This window comes from Saccoglossus kowalevskii, chromosome 2, assembly GCF_978046115.1.
Source record: "Saccoglossus kowalevskii chromosome 2, keSacKowa6.1, whole genome shotgun sequence".
In the NCBI taxonomy this organism is placed as follows: Eukaryota; Metazoa; Hemichordata; class Enteropneusta; family Harrimaniidae; genus Saccoglossus; species Saccoglossus kowalevskii.
The window spans coordinates 33635849-33657917 of NC_140642.1; the positions used below are offsets into that span (position 1 = coordinate 33635849).

A 22069-nucleotide genomic window follows, 5' to 3' on the forward strand; every position below is an offset into this window, starting at 1 on the left:
CCCCCCCCCGCTCATAGGGAGTGCGTACAGTTGATCATAGTTCCTGGGCTCCCTGTGGTTTTAGAGGTAAATTAGAGTGTAAAAACAATCTGACACTACTAAAAACGTAACTGTTGGGTTAAATCTTCACTTCTATTGGAGATACACTCCCAATTCAGTGTATAAAGATATCTTAAATATTTAATGAAAACAAACCCATTTCCTCCATAAATTTCATCCATTTCCTCCACAATTCAAACTGAAATGTGAGTTCTAGTGGCTGATGGAATATACCATTGGAGGTAGACACAGTTACTAGAAAAAAACGTGGATTAGATGAGGTATGCAAGGATGTGATATGTGATGAAGGTCACATGTGAATACAAATTCGCAATGGAAAAATACTACAACATCAAATATAGGTAGAAGAAGAAAACCACTCAAAAAAAAACTTTGTAAAAAATGCAAGTAGTCGACAATGAAATTCACTTCATTCTAGATTGTGAACTATATATATAAGGAAAAAAAGGAATTCTTATTTAAAGAGTTTGATATCAAAACAAACCAGAAAAAAGGAATTCGAAAGACTAAACAACTTTAAACAATATGTAATAGTATTGCATTAGCCAAATATTTTAATAATACAACATAAAAAATTAAATAAGAACACAGGTTTTCTCGTTAATCGTTTCACATTATGTATTATTGTTTTTGTCTGTGCAGTGTAATTATATTTTGTCTGTACTATACAGTACCCTCAGATGCTACTTATAGAATATAACAGAATAGAATAGAATAGAATAATGCTTTACATCCTTAATGAAATCTGACATTTCAGTTTTGGTAATTGCTGTATTAAAGCTTATTTTAAAATAAACTACAATAAACTACACATACAATACAATAATATAGTAATAAAGTTATTGTTATTATAATTGATGTTGGTAAGAATTACACTCCATTGACAAGTACGAAATGGGATTGCTTTCAAATGTTCACAAATCACGAGAGATCACTTCTCATAAAATCTTCATTGCATATACCGTGGTACATGGTTATGAAAGTCGCCTACCCTTATTTTATAATATAACTTCACTGCTATCGATAAAGAGCCATTGCTCGAAACGTCTAGCTATTTTTAATAGTTATTTAGGACTACGATTACCAAATATTATCTTCAATATATCATATTTTATTTTATAATAGCTTGATTGGAACATTTTCAAATGCTGTCATTGTGTAACACTTGTTGATTGGCCTGTTTGAAATTTAAATTAAAGTTGGTAGATCAGTATTATGTGTGAGGTAAATTTATATTTTTACCGTGATGTGATATACTACAGTGTTGGGAAGAATATTTATAAATCAAAATTACTGTTAAATTTTTTTTTTTTTTAAATAAGGTACAGCTTCCTGTCTTTCACTGTAAAGTCAGAAAACTGATGTATGTTGTAATTTTTTTATAACTCTAAATATCCACCATTGCACATATCTTGAATACATTATGCATTTAATCATTTCTGTTTTTCAAGTGTGTAAATATTTATATTAGTGTATTGTTTTTGCTTTCATTTGAGAAAACTGACTGACTATACCAATCAATTGTAGCTAGATTTTTTGCAGTAAAGACTTTTTGAAAACTTTTGTTATTTTCACTGAAGGAATGATTCAGTATAAATAGAATCTAGTGAATATGCCTGTTTTCCTATATTTTATATTCAACTCGTCAATAATCAGTGAAAATAAATTCCATGCAAAACAATCAAAAAGCTTTTTCAGTGAAAATTTATTCCAGTAGAAATAAAGTATTTTACAGTAATACATAATGTACTTTATATGTGTTGTGTACATCACATGGAACCATATTGAACACTGTGTGAAGCAACTTTGGTGCTTCTAAGTTCCAAAACATATGTAGTTCTTTGACTGGAACCTGACTTATAATCTTGTAATTCCAGACTACGAGTAAATGCCATTTCCACAGGAGTGCGCCCTCACAGGTACAGAATAATTGGATAGGACCCCCTGATAAGCTGTCTAACATCCGAACAGTGAAATATGGCATTCCAGAAAATGAAAGTAAAGTCAAAAAAGAATACAGACTGATGCGAGAAGAAACCGACAAGTTTAATCATCTGTTTTGGACTGAACACAATGCAGCATTCATCAAAGTAAGACTATATACAGATAACAGAATTATTGATATCGGGATATATCTAGAGTAAAATTGGAAACAAGTCTCAATCTGCACTTTAATGAAAGTTTCAAGTTTTCATTTACACATATATCATGATATTCTCTTACAACGGTATCATTATTCAATTCATTATAAATTCAAATGTCAACTTGAGATGGCTTGGATCTTTTTTTTTGCAGGCCAAAGAAATCTTTATTGAAAGTAAATTGGATGGATCCGGTGATAAGTTAGTTGATGAAGATGGAACCAAACACGTTTTAACTGCAGAAGAAATGGCTGAATTCTATAGAGATTTTTTGAATTGCCGTCATCAGGAACTGAAAGACTACAACAGAGAGTGGTATAAACGAAATCTCCAAATGTTATGGCCAGCGATTAAAGCTAATATTCACAGTTGGTTTGCCAAGAAATGATAGTAGGGAATGTATTCACTGGGCGCTTGTGTTGTGGGGTTGTCTGGTTAAAAATGAAAACTTCACAGAACCAGTTCTGGAAAACTTCACATCTATTTTGAAATCAAGTGGTTGTTTTATTAACGATCTTGTTTGTCTATAATGAAGGCATAAATTTTGCTTATGGAAATTTATAAAAAAGATTTAAAATAGACTTTCATTGGATGTAAGGCCATTTGATATCACTGACACTCAGGAGTTTTAGTGAGTTTCTTTCAATCATTTATTGGTCAAGTTGTTTTTGACCATTATTATCTTAGAGTGCGCCATTTTATCATGCACTTATCTACACATAGAACATTCAAATATAGCCTAATTTTGCTACAAATATGAACTGTTGACATATTTTTTTTATAAAGAGAGTTAGTAACATATTTGCTTAAAATTTCAGGTTCCCATCAATTATTTTTTCTTAAAATGAGTCAGTTTTGTTATTTTAACACTTTTCGTTCACTATCTCAAACTACTTTAAAATACAGAATTCCTTGTAAACTTTAGTGATTGCTTGCTGCATTTCAGTTATGTGACCAGAATAATGTTACCGGTACATGGCAGTGCATCAGGAAGTTGTTAATGTCAAATGATACACTATTAATATACCTGTTTAATTCTTGCAATAGTTAACTTTGTTATCATTCACAAATTTAAACCCACATACATTTTTTAATGTATTTCCAAAATTTTGATCAAGATCTGTAGTCACTAGGAAATTATATATAAAAATTTACATAATTGTAAATGACGGGATTTCGAAGAGTTAAATATAAGTCTATGTTCATACTATTTATCATCTACCGTAATTCATATAAAATTGCAATGTGACTATATGGAGTTGTTGTGAATATTTTGTTATTTCTATGAATTTTCTCCTCCAATTGCGCTATTTTGCATTCATTCATTTCATTTTTCCATTCATTATTTTCCATTCATTCATTTCATTTTTCCATTCATTATTTTCCATTCTATTTATTTCTCTTTGTTGTAATTATGTTTCAGGAATGTATCATTTTGTACTACTCATAACTCTTTGATACTCAGTTTGAGTTCTATGACTCCATCTCTGAGTTTATGTTCTTTATTTCTTGACTTATCCGAGCCATCTTTCATGTTCTCCAATTCTTGCTTCACCTTGTCAATTGCTGATACAATTTTAAGTTATTTTTCTCAACCTTGTTCTCTAGAGTGACTTGTATCTGTAGGTTTAACTTCAAGTCAAATCAGTTGTTTTACACTTTTTTGCTTTCCTTCACTTACTTCACTTATTTTATGAAATGAAAGAAGAAATGACACAAAGTCAAGTATGCAAAAAAAAGTTAGCCGGGGATGGGGGTATGACCTTGTGTGCGAAAGCGTCTTAGCTGTCCATCTCATTTAAGCAATTCCCTAAAGGACATGAATATACGGTATCAATATTCAATATGCCCTGTCACAGTATGTTGTAGGGTGGGTAAAAAAGCAAATAAACAAAATATTATACAATATTATTTATTTGAAAGCTTTTCTGTCATATTTCTTTAAACTCTTGGTTAACATAGTATGTGTTTCTTCCAACATATAATTGTTCGGCGCAGTTTTCTGAAGTTCTCCGAACAAACTCGAGTAATGCTGCAATGTGTTCTTTCTTTGAGTCTTGAATTTAGTATAAACTTCTTTAAGTTTCCTGTTTTCGTCTCTCAACGCCACAACTTCTCTTTGATACTTTTTGTACTCACTGAGCTGGTCTTCCAATTTCGACAGTTTCCACTCGTATTCTTCCTCGCTGAAGTTATGTTTGGGGAATGTCTCTGTCGCAACTTCTGATAACTCTTTGATAGTCAGTTTAAGTTGTACTTTTTCATCACTGACTTGACGTTCTCTATCTCTTGACTTATCCAACTCATCTTTAGTTTTTTCCAATTCTTGTTTCAGCAGGTCAATTGCTGATAACAATTCCAAGTTATTTTGCTCAACCTCGTTCTTTAGAGTGTCTCATATTTGCAAGTTCAACTTCAAGTCCACCATTTCGTCGCACAATTGTGCCTCTTTTCTTTCCTTCTCTAACTGACATTGTTCTCTTAGACGTTTCTCTTGTAGTTCATATTGCTGAACTTTACTTTCCTGTTCGTCTTTCATCGACAAAAGTCGGGACTGACTGTGCTGTAGTGACTCAACTAATTCAGACACTTGTTGTTGCAAAACTTTAAACATTTTCTGTAAGTCGTGTATCCTGTCTGGGGTATCAGAATCATCCGACTTCTTATTTGTCTTTCGACGAAAACACAAAAGTGTGTTGGACTCGTATTTGGTCCGATATCTGTCGTTCTCGTTTTTTATCTTTAGAAACTCAGTTACAAAGTCTTGTAGGACGCCCTCAAACGTATTCATGTTGTCCAGCTCATTCATAAAGTTGCATGATGCTCTACCACTACAGACAAAGCTGATGAAAAGACAGACGAAAATAAGATTACATAGATTATGAGGAATACTAGTCAACAGCGAGTCGATACAATTTCAAACGAGTTGGTACTAATTGCGGGCTGTCTTTCACTCACCTCTGGAAGTCATTGACCTCTGAAACACTTGACTTGACATCGGTACATTGATATTTCATTGAGTGACTCGCTCCCATGATTATTTTGTAAAATAATTTTGCTGTAGTGTTTTAAACGTAGAGGAGTTCAAGTATAGATGCACACAAGGCAAACTTTTATCGAGAAATGACGATTGACGAAGTCTCTTGGCAACAAAATGTTCTATAGCCACAATGCAATGCGCGAACAGTGACGTGTAATAAGAACGTATTCTCGGCGTGTTCGAAAACACGCTTCGCCATTCGCCATTCCACGTCTTCATCAGATCGCGTTTTAATTATAAGAGTCAATTATAAATAATTATAAGAGTCAATAGGTACTGAGAAATATCTGTAAATTCTTAGTAGTTGTTGACATAGAAAGTAAAACAAGTAAATAACGCCGAATAACTGCATGGAAAATACTATTTAGAGGCTGCGGCACGAAATTCGTTTTGCTTGAGAGGACGAGATCTGAAATCTAGATCCTCTGAAACGCTATTTCCCTGATATAAAGGGTTTCAGCTTTATTTTGGGGAGGGGGCTCCCCAACAATTTTAGGGTGGGCGTCTGCCCCGGTGCCGCCGCCGCCATCAAAATAACCATGTACCGTGTTAGACTAGATCAGTCATGACAATTTTATATATTTTTTTCTTAAATCTTGGTCCCACACGAAATGTGGAATTTTCGTATCAACGCGGGAGATTCTACAAACTCTTAAATCATAACAAATAAAATTATAACGTAAAACGAGATGCTGAATCGTTCGAGTTACGGACATCGAGTTACGAAAACATCGTGTTACAGAAATATTTTTCACGAATACTGTCAGTCATATTTAATCCATATTTCCTATGAATACTGTCAATCATATTTAATCCATATTTCCTATGAATACTGTCAATCATATTTAATCCATATTTCCCATGAACACTGTCAATCATATTTAATCCATATTTCCCACGAATACTGTCAATCATATTTAATACATATTTCGCACGAATACTGTCAATTATATTTAATCCATATTTCCCACGAACACTGTCAATTATATTTATCCATATTTCCTATGAATACTGTCAATCATATTTAATCCATATTTCCCATGAACACTGTCAATCATATTTAATCCATATTTCCCACGAATACTGTCAATCATATTTAATACATATTTCGCACGAATACTGTCAATTATATTTAATCCATATTTCCCACGAACACTGTCAATTATATTTATCCATATTTCCCATGAATACTGTCAATTATATTTAATCCATATTTCCCACGAACACTGTCAATTATATTTATCCATATTTCCTATGAATACTGTCAATCATATTTAATCCATATTTCCCACGAGTACCGTCAATCATATTTAATCCATATTTCCTTTGAATACTGTCAATCATATTTAATCCATATTTCCCATGAATACTATCATTCATATTTAATCCATATTTCCTTTGGATACTGTCAATCATATTTAATCCATATTTCCCATGAATACTGTCAATCATATTTAATCCATATTTCCCACGAGCACTGTCAATTATATTTAATCCATATTTCTTTTGGATACTGTCAATCATATTTAATCAATATTTCCTATGAATACTGTCAATCATATTTAATCCGTATTTCCCATGAATACTGTCATTCATATTTAATCCGTATTTCCTATGAATACTGTCAATCATATTTAATCAATATTTTTCACGAATACTGTCAATCATATTTAATCCATATTTCCCACGAATACTGTCAATCATATTTAATCCATATTTCCCACGAATACTGTCATTCATATTTAATCCATATTTCCCATAAATACTGTCCATCATATTTATTCCACATTTCCCATGAATACTGTCAATCATATTTAATCCGTATTTCCCATGAATACTGTCATTCATATTTAACCCATATTTTCCATGAATACTGTCATTCATATTTAATCCATATTCCCACGAATACTGTCAATCATATTTAATCCATATTTCCTATGAATACTGTCAATCATATTTAATCAATATTTTCACGAATAATGTCAATCATATTTAATCCATATTTCCCATGAACACTGTCATTCATATTTAATCCGTATTTCCCACGAATACTGTCAATTATATTTAATCCGTATTTCCCATGAATACTGTCATTCATATTTAATCCATATTTCCCAAAAAGACTGTCATTCATATTTAATCCATATTTGCCATGAATACTGTCAATCATATTTAATCCACATTTCCCATGATACTGTCAATCACATTTAATCCGTATTTCCCACGAATACTGTCAATTATATTTAATCCATATTTTCCATGAATACTGTCATTCATATTTAATCCATATTTTCACGAATACTGTCAATCATATTTAATCAATATTTTTCACGAATACTGTCAATCATATTTAATCCATATTTCCCATGAATACTGTCATTCATATTTAATCCATATTTCCCATAAATACTGTCCATCATATTTAATCCATATTTCCCACGAATACTGTCAATCATATTTAATCCATATTTTCCATGAACACTGTCAATCATATTTAATCAATATTTTTCACGAATACTGTCAATCATATTTAATCCATATTTCCCATGAATACTGTCAATTATATTTAATCCATATTTCCCATGAATACTGTCAATCATATTTAATCCATATTTCCCACGAATACTGTCAATCATATTTAATCCATATTTCCCACGAATACTGTAAACGAGGGATTTTCACTTAATAATGCGTGTTTTTAGGCATATTTTAACGCGTATTATTTCGGTAAGTACGTATTATCATCTCAGGGGAGTAGTCAGCCTGGTCCGACGACCCTTAATACTAGTATTCCGGTGTTACAGCGCCCTCATCCATTTGTCACAGAAATCACATGTTTTAGAAAACAATCTGACACTACTAAAAACGTAACTGTTGGGTTAAATCTTCACTTCTATTGGAGATACACTCCCAATTCAGTGTATAAAGATATCTTAAATATTTAATGAAAACAAACCCATTTCCTCCATAAATATTTCACAATTCAAACTGAAATGTGAGTTCTAGTGGCTGATGGAATATACCATTGGAGGTAGACACAGTTACTAGAAAAAACCGTGGATTAGATGAGGTATGCAAGGATGTGATATGTGATGAAGGTCACATGTGAATACAAATTCGCAATGGAAAAATACTACAACATCAAATATAGGTAGAAGAAGAAAACCACTCAAAAAACAACTTTGTAAAAAATGCAAGTAGTCGAAAATGAAATATTCACTTCATTCTAGATTGTGAACTATATAAGGAAAAAAAGGAATTCTTATTTAAAGAGTTTGATATCAAAACAAACCAGAAAAAAGGAATTCGAAAGACTAAACAACTTTAAACAATATGTAATAGTATTGCATTAGCCAAATATTTTAATAATACAACATAAAAAATTAAATAAGAACACAGGTTTTCTCGTTAATCGTTTCACATTATGTATTATTGTTTTTGTCTGTGCAGTGTAATTATATTTTTTCTGTACTATACAGTACCCTCAGATGCTACTTATAGAATATAACAGATTAGAATAGAATAGAATAATGCTTTACATCCTTAATGAAATCTGACATTTCAGTTTTGGTAATTGCTGTATTAAAGCTTATTTTAAAATAAACTACAATAAACTACACATACAATACAATAATATAGTAATAAAGTTATTGTTATTATAATTGATGTTGGTAAGAATTACACTCCATTGACAAGTACGAAATGGGATTGCTTTCAAATGTTCACAAATCACGAGAGATCACTTCTCATAAAATCTTCATTGCATACACCGTGGTACATGTTTATGAAAGTCGCCTACCCTTATTTTATAATAGCTTGATTGGAACATTTTCAAATGCTGTCATTGTGTAATACTTGTTGATTGGCCTGTTTGAAATTTAAATTAAAGTTGGTAGTTCAGTATTATGTGTGAGGTAAATTTATATATTTACCGTGATGTGATATACTACAGTGTTGGGAAGAATTTTTATAAATCAAAATTACTGTTAAATTTTTTTTTTTTTAAATAAGGTACAGCTTCCTGTCTTTCACTGTAAAGTCAGAAAACCGATGTATGTTGTAATTTTGTTATAACTCTAAATATCCACCATTGCACATATCTTGAATACATTATGCAATTTATCATTATTGCATTGTTTTTGCTTTCATTTGAGAAAACTGACTGACTATACCAATCAATTGTAGCTAGATTTTTTGCAGTAAAGACTTTTTGAAAACTTTTGTTATTTTCACTGAAGGAATGATTCAGTATAAATAAAATCTAGTGAATATGCCTGTTTTCCTATATTTTATATTCAACTCGTCAATAATCAGTGAAAATAAATTCCATGCGAAACAATCAAAAAGATTTTTCAGTGAAAATTTATTCCAGTAGAAATAAAGTATTTTACAGTAATACATAATGTACTTTATATGTGTTGTGTACATCACATGGAACCCATATTGAACACTGTGTGAAGTAACTTTGGTGCTTCTAAGTTCCAAAACATATGTAGTTCTTTGACTGGAACCTGACTTTTAATCTTGTAATTCCAGACTACGAGTAAATGCCATTACCACAGAAGTGCGCCCTCACAGGTACAGAATAATTGGATAGGACCCCCCTGATAAGCTGTCTAACATCCGAACAGTGAAATATGGCATTCCAGAAAATGAAAGTAAAGTCAAAAAAGAATACAGACTGATGCGAGAAGAAACCGACAAGTTTAATCATCTGTTTTGGACTGAACACAATGCAGCATTCATCAAAGTAAGACTATATACAGATAACAGAATTATTGATATCGGGATATATCTAGAGTAAAATTGGAAACAAGTCTCAATCTGCACTTAAATGAAAGTTTCAAGTTTTCATTTACACATATATCATGATATTCTCTTACAACGGTATCATTATTTAATTCATTATAAATTCAAATGTCAACTTGAGATGGCTTGGATCTTTTTTTTTTGCAGGCCAAAGAAATCTTTATTGAAAGTAAATTGGATGGATCCGGTGATAAGTTAGTTGATGAAGATGGAACCAAACACGTTTTAACTGCAGAAGAAATGGCTGAATTCTATAGAGATTTTTTGAATTGCCGTCATCAGGAACTGAAAGACTACAACAGAGAGTGGTATAAACGAAATCTCCAAATGTTATGGCCAGCGATTAAAGCTAATATTCACAGTTGGTTTGCCAAGAAATGATAGTTGGGAATGTATTCACTGGGCGCTTGTGTTGTGGGGTTGTCTGGTTAAAAATGAAAACTTCACAGAACCAGTTCTGGAAAACTTCACATCTATTTTGAAATCAAGTGGTTGTTTTATTAACGATCTTGTTTGTCTATAATGAAGGCATGAATTTTGCTTATGGAAATTTATAAAAAAGATTTAATATAGACTTTCATTGGATGTAAGGCCATTTGATATCACTGACACTCAGGAGTTTTAGTGAGTTTCTTTCAATCATTTATTGGTCAAGTTGTTTTTGACCATTATTATCTTAGAGTGCGCCATTTTATCATGCACTTATCTACACATAGAACATTCAAATATAGCCTAATTTTGCTACAAATATGAATTGTTGACATATTTTTTTTATAAAGAGAGTTAGTAACATATTTGCTTAAAATTTCAGGTTCCCATCAATTATTTTTTCTTAAAATGAGTCAGTTTTGTTATTTTAACACTTTTCGTTCACTATCTCAAACTACTTTAAAATACAGAATTCCTTGTAAACTTTAGTGATTGCTTGCTGCATTTCAGTTATGTGACCAGAATAATGTTACATGGCAGTGCATCAGGAAGTTGTTAATGTCAAATGATACACTATTAATATACCTGTTTAATTCTTGCAATAGTTAACTTTGTTATCATTCACAAATTTAAACCCACATACATTTTTTAATGTATTTCCAAAATTTTGATCAAGATCTGTAGTCACTAGGAAATTATATATAAAAATTTACATAATTGTAAATGACGGGATTTCAAAGAGTTAAATATAAGTCTATGTTCATACTATTTATTATCTACCGTAATTCATATAAAATTGCAATGTGACTATATGGAGTTGTTGTGAATATTTTGTTATTTCTATGAATTTTCTCCTCCAATTGCGCTATTTTCCATTCATTCATTTCATTTTTCCATTCATTATTTTCCATTCTATTTATTTCTCTTTGTTGTAATTATGTTTCAGGAATGTATCATTTTGTACTACTCATAACTCTTTGATACTCAGTTTGAGTTCTATGACTCCATCTCTGAGTTTATGTTCTTTATTTCTTGACTTATCCGAGCCATCTTTCATGTTCTCCAATTCTTGCTTCACCTTGTCAATTGCTGATACAATTCTAAGTTATTTTTCTCAACCTTGTTCTCTAGAGTGACTTGTATCTGTAGGTTTAACTTCAAGTCAAATCAGTTGTTTTACACTTTTTTGCTTTCCTTCACTTACTTCACTTATTTTATGAAATGAAAGAAGAAATGACACAAAGACAAGTATGCAAAAAAAAAGTTAGCCGGGGATGGGGGTATGACCTTGTGTGCGAAAGCGTCTTAGCTGTCCATCTCATTTAAGCAATTCCCTATAGAACATGAATATACGGTATCAATATTCAATATGCCCTGTCACAGTATGTTGTAGGGTGGGTAAAAAAGCAAATAAACAAAATATTATACAATATTATTTATTTGAAAGCTTTTCTGTCATATTTCTTTAAACTCTTGGTTAACATAGTATGTGTTTCTTCCAACATATAATTGTTCGGCGCAGTTTTCTGAAGTTCTCCGAACAAACTCGAGTAATGCTGCAATGTGTTCTTTCTTTGAGTCTTGAATTTAGTATAAACTTCTTTAAGTTTCCTGTTTTCGTCTCTCAACGCCACAACTTCTCTTTGATACTTTTTGTACTCACTGAGCTGGTCTTCCAATTTCGACAGTTTCCACTCGTATTCTTCCTCGCTGAAGTTATGTTTGGGGAATGTCTCTGTCGCAACTTCTGATAACTCTTCGATAGTCAGTTTAAGTTGTACTTTTTCATCACTGACTTGACGTTCTCTATCTCTTGACTTATCCAATTCATCTTTAGTTTTTTCCAATTCTTGTTTCAGCAGGTCAATTGCTGATAACAATTCCAAGTTATTTTGCTCAACCTCGTTCTTTAGAGTGTCTCGTATTTGCAAGTTCAACTTCAAGTCCACCATTTCGTCGCACAATTGTGCCTCTTTTCTTTCCTTCTCTAACTGACATTGTTCTCTTAGACGTTTCTCTTGTAGTTCATATTGCTGAACTTTACTTTCCTGTTCGTCTTTCATCGACAAAAGTCGGGACTGACTGTGCTGTAGTGACTCAACTAATTCAGACACTTGTTGTTGCAAAACTTTAAACATTTTCTGTAAGTCGTGTATCCTGTCTGGGGTATCAGAATCATCCGACTTCTTATTTGTCTTTCGACGAAAACACAAAAGTGTGTTGGACTCGTATTTGGTCCGATATCTGTCGTTCTCGTTTTTTATCTTTAGAAACTCAGTTACAAAGTCTTGTAGGACGCCCTCAAACGTATTCATGTTGTCCAGCTCATTCATAAAGTTGCATGATGCTCTACCACTACAGACAAAGCTGATGAAAAGACAGACGAAAATAAGATTACATAGATTATGTGGAATACTCGTCAACAGCGAGTCGATACAATTTCAAACGAGTTGGTACTAATCGCGGGTTGTCTTTCACTCACCTTTGGAAGTCATTGACCTCTGAAACACTTGACTTGACATCGGTACATTGATATTTCATTGAGTGACTCGCTCCCATGATTATTTTGTAAAATAATTTTGCTGTAGTGTTTTAAACGTAGAGGAGTTCAAGTATAGATGCACACAAGGCAAACTTTTATCGAGAAATGACGATTGACGAAGTCTCTTGGCAACAAAATGTTCTATACCCACAATGCAATGCGCGAACAGTGACGTGTAATAAGAACGTATTCTCGGCGTGTTCGAAAACACGCTTCGCCATTCGCCATTCCATGTCTTCATCAGATCGCGTTTTAATTATAAGAGTCAATTATAAATAATTATAAGAGTCAATTGGGACTGAGAAATATCTGTAAATTCTTAGTAGTTGTTGACATAGAAAGTAAAACAAGTAAATAACGCCGAATAACTGCATGGAAAATACAATTTAGAGGCTGCCGCACGAAATTCGTTTTGCACGAGAGGACGAGATCTGAAATCTAGATCCTCTGAAACGCTATTTCCCTGATATAAAGGGTTTCAGCTTTATTTTGGGGAGGGGGCTCCCCAACAATTTTAGGGTGGGCGTCTGCCCCGGTGCCGCCGCCGCCATCAAAATAAACATGTACCGTGTTAGACTAGATCAGTCATGACAATTTTATTTTTTTCCTAAATCTTGGTCCCACACGAAATGTGGAATTTTCGTATCAACGCGGGAGATTCTACAAACTCTTAAATCATAACAAATAAAATTATAACATAAAACGAGATGCTGAATCGTTCGAGTTACGGACATCGAGTTACGAAAACATCGTGTTACAGAAATATTGTTCACGAATACTGTCAATCATATTTAATCCATATTTCCCATGAACACTGTCAATTATATTTAATCCATATTTCCCACGAATACTGTCAATCATATTTAATCCATATTTCCCATGAATACTGTCAATCATATTTAATCAATATTTTTCACGAATACTGTCAATCATATTTAATCCATATTTCCCATGAATACTGTCAATCATATTTAATCCATATTTCCCATGAATACTGTCAATCATATTTAATCCATATTTCCCATGAATACTGTCAATCATATTTAATCCATATTTCCCATGATACTGTCAATCATATTTAATCCATATTTCCCATGAATACTGTCAATCATATTTAATACATATTTCCCATGAATACTGTCAATCATATTTAATCCATATTTCCCATGAATACTGTCAATCATATTTAATCCATATTTCCCATGAATACTGTCAATCATATTTAATCCATATTTCCCATGAATACTGTCAATCATATTTAATCCATATTTCCCACGAATACTGTCAATCATATTTAATACATATTTCCCACGAATACTATCATTCATATTTAATCCATATTTCTTTTGGATACTGTCAATCATATTTAATCCATATTTCCCATAAATACTGTCCATCATATTTAATCCACATTTCCCATGAATACTGTCAATCATATTTAATCCATATTCCCACGAATACTGTCAATCATATTTAATCCATATTTCCTATGAATACTGTCAATCATATTTAATCAATATTTTTCACGAATAATGTCAATCATATTTAATCCATATTTCCCATGAACACTGTCATTCATATTTAATCCGTATTTCCCACGAATACTGTCAATTATATTTAATCCGTATTTCCCATGAATACTGTCATTCATATTTAATCCATATTTCCCACAAATACTGTCATTCATATTTAATCCATATTTTCCATGAATACTGTCAATCATATTTAATCCATATTTCCCATGAATACTGTCAATCATATTTAATCCATATTTCCCATGAATACTGTCAATCATATTTAATCCATATTTCCCACGAATACTGTCAATCATATTTAATTCATATTTCCCACGAATACTGTCAATTATATTTAATCCATATTTCCCACGAACACTGTCAATTATATTTATCCATATTTCCTATGAATACTGTCAATCATATTTAATCCATATTTCCCACGAGTACCGTCAATCATATTTAATCCATATTTCCTTTGAATACTGTCAATCATATTTAATCCATATTTCCCATGAATACTATCATTCATATTTAATCCATATTTCCTTTGGATACTGTCAATCATATTTAATCCATATGTCCCATGAATACTGTCAATCATATTTAATCCATATTTCCCACGAGCACTGTCAATCATATTTAATCCATATTTCCTTTGGATATTGTCAATCATATTTAATCCATATTTCCTATGAATACTGTCAATCATATTTAATCCGTATTTCTCATGAATACTGTCATTCATATTTAATCCGTATTTCCTATGAATACTGTCAATCATATTTAATCAATATTTTTCACGAATACTGTCAATCATATTTAATCCATATTTCCCATGAATACTGTCATTCATATTTAATCCATATTTCCCATAAATACTGTCCATCATATTTAATCCACATTTCCCATGAATACTGTCAATCATATTTAATCCGTATTTCCCATGAATACTGTCATTCATATTTAATCCATATTTCCCATAAATACTGTCATTCATATTTAACCCATATTTTCCATGAATACTGTCATTCATATTTAATCCATATTCCCACGAATACTGTCAATCATATTTAATCCATATTTCCTATGAATACTGTCAATCATATTTAATCAATATTTTTCACGAATAATGTCAATCATATTTAATCCATATTTCCCATGAACACTGTCATTCATATTTAATCCGTATTTCCCATGAATACTGTCAATTATATTTAATCCGTATTTTCCATGAATACTGCCATTCATATTTAATCCATATTTCCCATAAATACTGTCATTCATATTTAATCCATATTTTCCATGAATACTGTCAATCATATTTAATCCACATTTCCCATGATACTGTCAATCACATTTAATCCATATTTCCCATAAATACTGTCCATCATATTTAATCCACATTTCCCATGAATACTGTCAATCATATTTAATCCGTATTTCCCATGAATACTGTCATTCATATTTAATCCATATTTCCCATAAATACTGTCATTCATATTTAACCCATATTTTCCATGAATACTGTCATTCATATTTAATCCATATTCCTACGAATACTGTCAATCATATTTAATCCATATTTCCCACGAATACTGTCAATTATATTTAATCCATATTTTCCATGAATACTGTCATTCATATTTAATCCATATTTTCACGAATACTGTCAATCATATTTAATCAATATTTTTCACGAATACTGTCAATCATATTTAATCCATATTTCCCATGAATACTGTCATTCATATTTAATCCATATTTCCCATAAATACTGTCCATCATATTTAATCCATATTTCCCATGAATACTGTCAATCATATTTAATCTGTATTTCCCACGAACACTGTCAATCATATTTAATCAATATTTCCTACGAATACTGTCAATCATATTTAATCCATATTTCCCATGAATACTGTCAATCATATTTAATCAATATTTCCTACGAATACTGTCAATCATATTTAAAGTAGAGGCCAACTCATTTTTCAATAAATTGTACTTCCATGCAATATAAGGATATTGACTTATAAACAGTTTGGGGTCACCAACTTAAAGTAGAAGCCTACTCATAAATTAAAATACCCAGGATTTATTTATTTTGCAATAAACTGTACTCCAAGGCAATATAACGATATTGACTTTTAAAAAAGTTGGGGTCACCAGCCTTTTTTTCGAGAAATTAATGGTATTTTAGTGGACAGTCGCCATTTTGACACTATCATAACACTTTTACCACAGGTTTCTATGACAGAGATATTATGTAATATCTCGAAATCTAACCTGGTGACATGGGCTGTAAAAATCACATATTGTAATGATGGACTACTTCTTGTTGTTCTAAATTATTTGAAAAATCTGGGTTTTAAAAAGTGTCAAAAAATGCAATTTTTCTTTAACATTGTGTTCTATGAAATTGTTCAAAAAATTGTTGTAAAAAATGTTCGATTTTCAAAAAACATTAGGACACGTTTCTCAAAAAGCTTAACTGTAACACACACAAATGCTACTTCATTGTACCATGGGACATTAGCTTCATGATTGTACATAATAAACTAATGAACATTGTCATGCGATTTATGACCAATTTTGACAAAAATTATGAGTAGGCTCCTCAATTAATTTTCGGGAAAATGATGGTTGTATTTTAGTGGATAGTGGCCATTTAACTGTATTATAGTGCTTTTACCATAGTTTCCTATGGCAGAGATAATATGTCATATCTTAAAGTGTAGGCTGGTGACATAGGCTGAAAAAATTATATAAAGTTATTGGTGGGGTACTTTTAGTTGTCCTTAAAAATATCTGGGTTTTAAAAAAAGTGGCAAAAATCAATTTTTCTTTAACATTGTAGTCTATGGATTAGTTCTAAAAATAGCGATTTTTGAATAATATTAGGAATGTTTCTCAAAATAGTTCATGGTTCACTGAAACAATTACGCAATAACATTGTCGTGCGACATATGACCAACTTTCTCTTTATATTTCCCACGAATTCTGTCAATCATATTGGATCCATATTTCCTATTTCTCTGGAATACTGTGCAAATCATAACTTTATTACTTTTCATTTTGTTGGAATGTATTTTTAGAGTACTGTATCTTTGTATTGCATGTTTTTCTAGTTTGAAAAATAATTGACTCTATTTCCTATACCATAGGATTATCTCGATATTGAATGTGTGGGTAAAAAAGCGAAGAATATGAAGAAATAAATAAACAAAATAGTATACAATATTTATTTAAAAGCTTTTCTGTCATATTTCTTTAAACTCTTGGTTAACATAGTATGTGTTTCTTCCAACATATAATTGTTCGGCGCAGTTTTCCGAAGTTCTCCGAACAAACCTGAATAATGCTGCAGTGTGTTCTTTCTTTGAGTCTTGAATTTAGCATAAACTTCTTTAAGTTTCCTGTTTTCGTCTCTCAATGTTACAACTACTCTTTGATACTTTTTGTATTCACTGAGCTGGTCTTCCAATTCCGACAGTTTCCACTTGTATTCTTCCTCGCTAAAGTTATGTTTGTGGAATGTCTCCAGCGCAACCGTGGCTTCTGATAACTCTTCGATAGCCAGTTTATGTTGTATTTTTTCATCACTGACTTGACGTTCTCTATCTCTTGACTTATCCAACTCATTTTTAGTTTTTTCCAATTCTTGTTTCAGCAGGTCAATTGCTGATAACAATTCCAAGTTATTTTGCTCAACCTCGTTCTTTACAGTGTCTCGTATTTGCAAGTTCAATTTCAAGTCCACCATTTCGTCGCACAATTGTGCCTCTTTTCTTTCCTTCTCTAACTGACATTGTTCTCTTAAACGTTTCTCTTGTAGTTCATATTGCTGAACTTTACTTTCCTGTTCGTCTTTCATCGACAAAAGTCGGGACTTACTGTGTTGTAGTGACTCAACCAATTCAGACACGTGTTGTTGCAAACCTTTAAACATTTTCTGTAAATCGTGTATCCTGTCTGGGCTATCAGAATCATGCGACCTCTTATTTGTCTTTCGACGAAAACACAAAAGTGTGTTGGACTCGTATTTGGTCCGATATCTGTCGTTCTCGTCTTTCATCTTTAGAAACTGAATTACAAAGTCTTGTAATGCGCCCTCAAACGTGTTCATGTTGTCCAGCTCATCCATAAAGTTGCCTGGCGCAGTATCACTGTAGACAGAGCTGAAAAAAGGATAAGCGAAAATAAGATTACATAGATTATGAGGAATACTCGTCAACAGCGAGTCGATACAATTTCAAACGAGTTGGTACTAATTGCCGGCTGTCTTTCACTCACCTCTGGAAGTCATTGACCTCTGAAGCACTTGACTTTACATCGGTACATTGATATTTCTTTGAATGACTCACTCCCATGATTATTTTGTAAGAAAATGTTGTTGTAATGTTTAAAATGTGGAGGAGTTCAAATATAGATGCACACAAGGCAAAATTTTATCGAAAAATGACGATTGACGAAGTCTCTTGGCAACAAAAATGTTCTATACCCACAATACAAAGCGCGAACAATGACACGTCATAATAAGAACGTATTCTCGGCATGTTCGAAAAAACGCTTCGCCATTCGCCATTCCATGTCTTCATCAGATCACGTTTTATCTCACAAGACATAGATTGGTCTAGTTTCCTGTGTTTGTTTCCTGAACGCATAATACCGGTGTATGTCGTGATACTTATAAGATACAACCAACTGGACATTTTTCTGCAGCGGGATGGGGGAGGGGGCGGTGGCACGAGAGGCCTATAAGTTCTCAATAAAATTTTGGAAAAAAAAATGAGTCGAACCATAAAATTGTGTCTATTGCAAAGCAATTCAACTGACAACCAGTTTGGCGGCACTAGATTCGTACAGAAGGGAGTTCTACGCATGTTTGTATTGCGTTCAAAAATGTTCCATTATAAACTGTACATGTACACGGAGTAATTTTTCAAAATGCATTCCAATTAGGTAAAATGTCACTAGTAAAAGTTACTGACAAACAAATTTGCGCAATTCTGAGCAAAAGTACTAGTCTAGATTTTTTTCGATTACTTTTTTAGCTCGTCGTTACGAGTCAGTCAATTTAGAACTACCATTTCGGGTATCGGAATACATTTTGGAACAGTTTTACTGCACAGACGATTTTTTTATTGTCATGAATATTAATTTATGCAAATGATACGATTTTTCAGTTGATCGCATCTTGCACCCCTCGGTTTACGGATTATGAAATGCTAACGCCCACCATTGCCCAAATATCTAACTCGTCATTCATCACACTCGGAATGGCATCTGATTGTCATTGTCCCATCATCCAGGAATTCAGTCAATTTAGAACTACAATTTCGGGTATCGGAATACATTTTGGAACAGTTTTACTGCACAGACGATTGTCATTGTCCCATCATCCAGGAATTGTCGTACAAACGTGTCAAAGTAACTGACATTTATAACATTTTCCATGTCCATCAGAACTTGTAAAGCATGTATTTCAATTATAAGTCACGCAAATAAAACAAGTTTAGCGATGTATTGTAACTGGAGTTCAAGTTTTTTTTTTATTTCTCATTCCGGTTCTATTAGCAAAAATAGGATTTTTCAAAAGTATAATAGTAGTGGAATACGCCTGTGATAAATACAATGTTGTGATAATACTTCCTGTCATCCATATATCGTAACAGAAATACATTGGTTTATAAGTAAATAATATCGTATTAATAAGTCATCAGACTGAAGTGTGATTTTTTTTTTCAATTTCGCTTAAAAGTGTCATAAACAGGATGTGTTCAGAAAGAATGATGGCATTGGAATTTCATGTTCATGCATAACTAAAATTAAATGACTTCCACTGAGACTTTTAAAGGTGCGGGGGAGTGGCAGGATAAACTTTATTGTACTGACATTATTGAAAAAAACCAAAAACAAATCTTATCGAAATACACCTGGCGCAACAAAGTGATTTCTCTATCTTTATAAATATTTTATAAATTTCAATGACAGTTGAATCAAATAAGCCAATGAACTAGTACAGTACGCAATGACGTCATTGGAAAAACGTCCCAACGCTATTCGGCCAACAAAAACCTCTCGTTTCAGTTTGAATTGTGAAGTTTATAAATTTGCATAAAGATTAAGGTAATACCTCTGTTGGACCGAGAGTACTTGTTGTCTTACTTATATGGTATATAATATGTATTTGTCAATACAAGCCAAGTGTCTATTAAATATTGCAAGAGAGAGCGAGAGAGCGTGGTATACGAAGATTCATGCAAAGTACATCTTCTGTAAAGTACTTTATTTTCAATTGGAATTTGTTTTTTTCTATTTTTACTGAAGGGATGAATCATTGGAAATAAAATCCAGTGAAAATATCCTTTTCCCATATTTAACATTCAATTCATCGAATAAACTTTATACAAAACAGCCAAAGTGTTGTTTTTTTTTCAGCGAAAGTTAATTCCAACTAAAATAAAGTATTTTACAGTAATTCAAGTTAAAATATTGCGGTCTTCCTAACATCACTCGCTAACGTGCTGCCTAATTATGAAAGACCTGTCATTTTCTCGCTGATGTCCCACAGTTTCTTCGCAACGCCTTCATCCTGTGCCACGGGGTGGAACGATTTTTCGTGACAATCCCCGAAATACTTCCCATTGACTTTTTCTAACTCGGGATCGACGGCAAGATAAATACTTGTCTGTGCGCCCTGGTGAGCCGTCTTCAGGAATAGCCAGATCAAAGGACGAAAAAGCAGTACAACCAAGCGCGAAGGACTGACGTGTCGGGATAAATTAGTCCATACAATCCCAGGATGAAGGCAATTTGAAGTGACGCCAGTGCCGTCAAGTTGGTGTGCCAGTTCTCGCGCGAACAATACATTGGCAAGCTTGCTGTTGCTATAGCCGGCTCTTTTGTCGTAGTTCTCCTCAGTCATATTCAAATTTTCGAAATGAATAACGCCTCTCTTGTGAAGACTTGATGAGACAACGATAACCCGACTTGGTGCTGATGCTTTCAGCAAATCAAGTAAGAGATTGGTCAAAAGGAAATGCCCTAGGTGATTTACCCCAAATTGCATCTCAAAACCATCCACTGTTTTCATGAACGGACACTGGAAGATACCGGCATTGTTAATTAACACGTCTAGCCGTGACTCTTCCTTTAATATCTCAGAGGAAAAGTCCCGAATTGACTGGAAAGAGGAGAGGTCCAAATGTTTGACGACCAATTCTCCGTTTTGAGTGTTCCTTCTGATGTCTCTAGCAGCTGTTTCTCCGGACTTTAAGTCTCTGCAAGCCATGATTACTCTCGCTTGCCTTTTGGCAAGATCCAATGCCGTTGCCTTGCCAATTCCACAGTTCGCACCAGTAATAAGTACCGTTTTGCCAGCCATCAACGCAGTACTGCGACAAACGCCACCCGCGAAGTACCGTCGAGCTAACGCGATTCCGACTCCGACAACTGTCCCAGCGGCAACAGACAACCATGAGCTCGCCATTTTCAGTGATCACGTGATTATGTCAGGTGGTTACTAAAG

General features: G+C 32.8%; 1 protein-coding gene and 2 pseudogenes across 2 annotated transcripts; 2 read left to right on the plus strand and 1 right to left on the minus strand.

Annotated features, from left to right (window-relative positions):
- The first annotated feature begins 6 nt into the window (after positions 1-6).
- On the plus strand, positions 7-3455 carry LOC146748942 (COA8 family protein Y39B6A.34, mitochondrial pseudogene; annotated as a pseudogene). The gene is made up of 3 exons (XR_014927986.1): positions 7-66; positions 1938-2150; positions 2356-3455. The product of XR_014927986.1 is annotated as a COA8 family protein Y39B6A.34, mitochondrial pseudogene (transcript).
- Positions 3456-9146: 5691 nt separating this feature from the next.
- Positions 9147-10431, plus strand: LOC100374209 (COA8 family protein Y39B6A.34, mitochondrial-like; annotated as a pseudogene).
- Positions 10432-20071: 9640 nt separating this feature from the next.
- On the minus strand, positions 20072-22032 carry LOC100373300 (retinol dehydrogenase 14-like). The gene has a single exon (XM_002730739.4). The coding sequence runs from the start codon at positions 22028-22030 to the stop codon at positions 21074-21076; it is 957 nt and encodes a 318-aa protein (XP_002730785.4). The 5' UTR covers positions 22031-22032; the 3' UTR covers positions 20072-21073.
- Between the last annotated feature and the right edge of the window lie 37 nt (positions 22033-22069).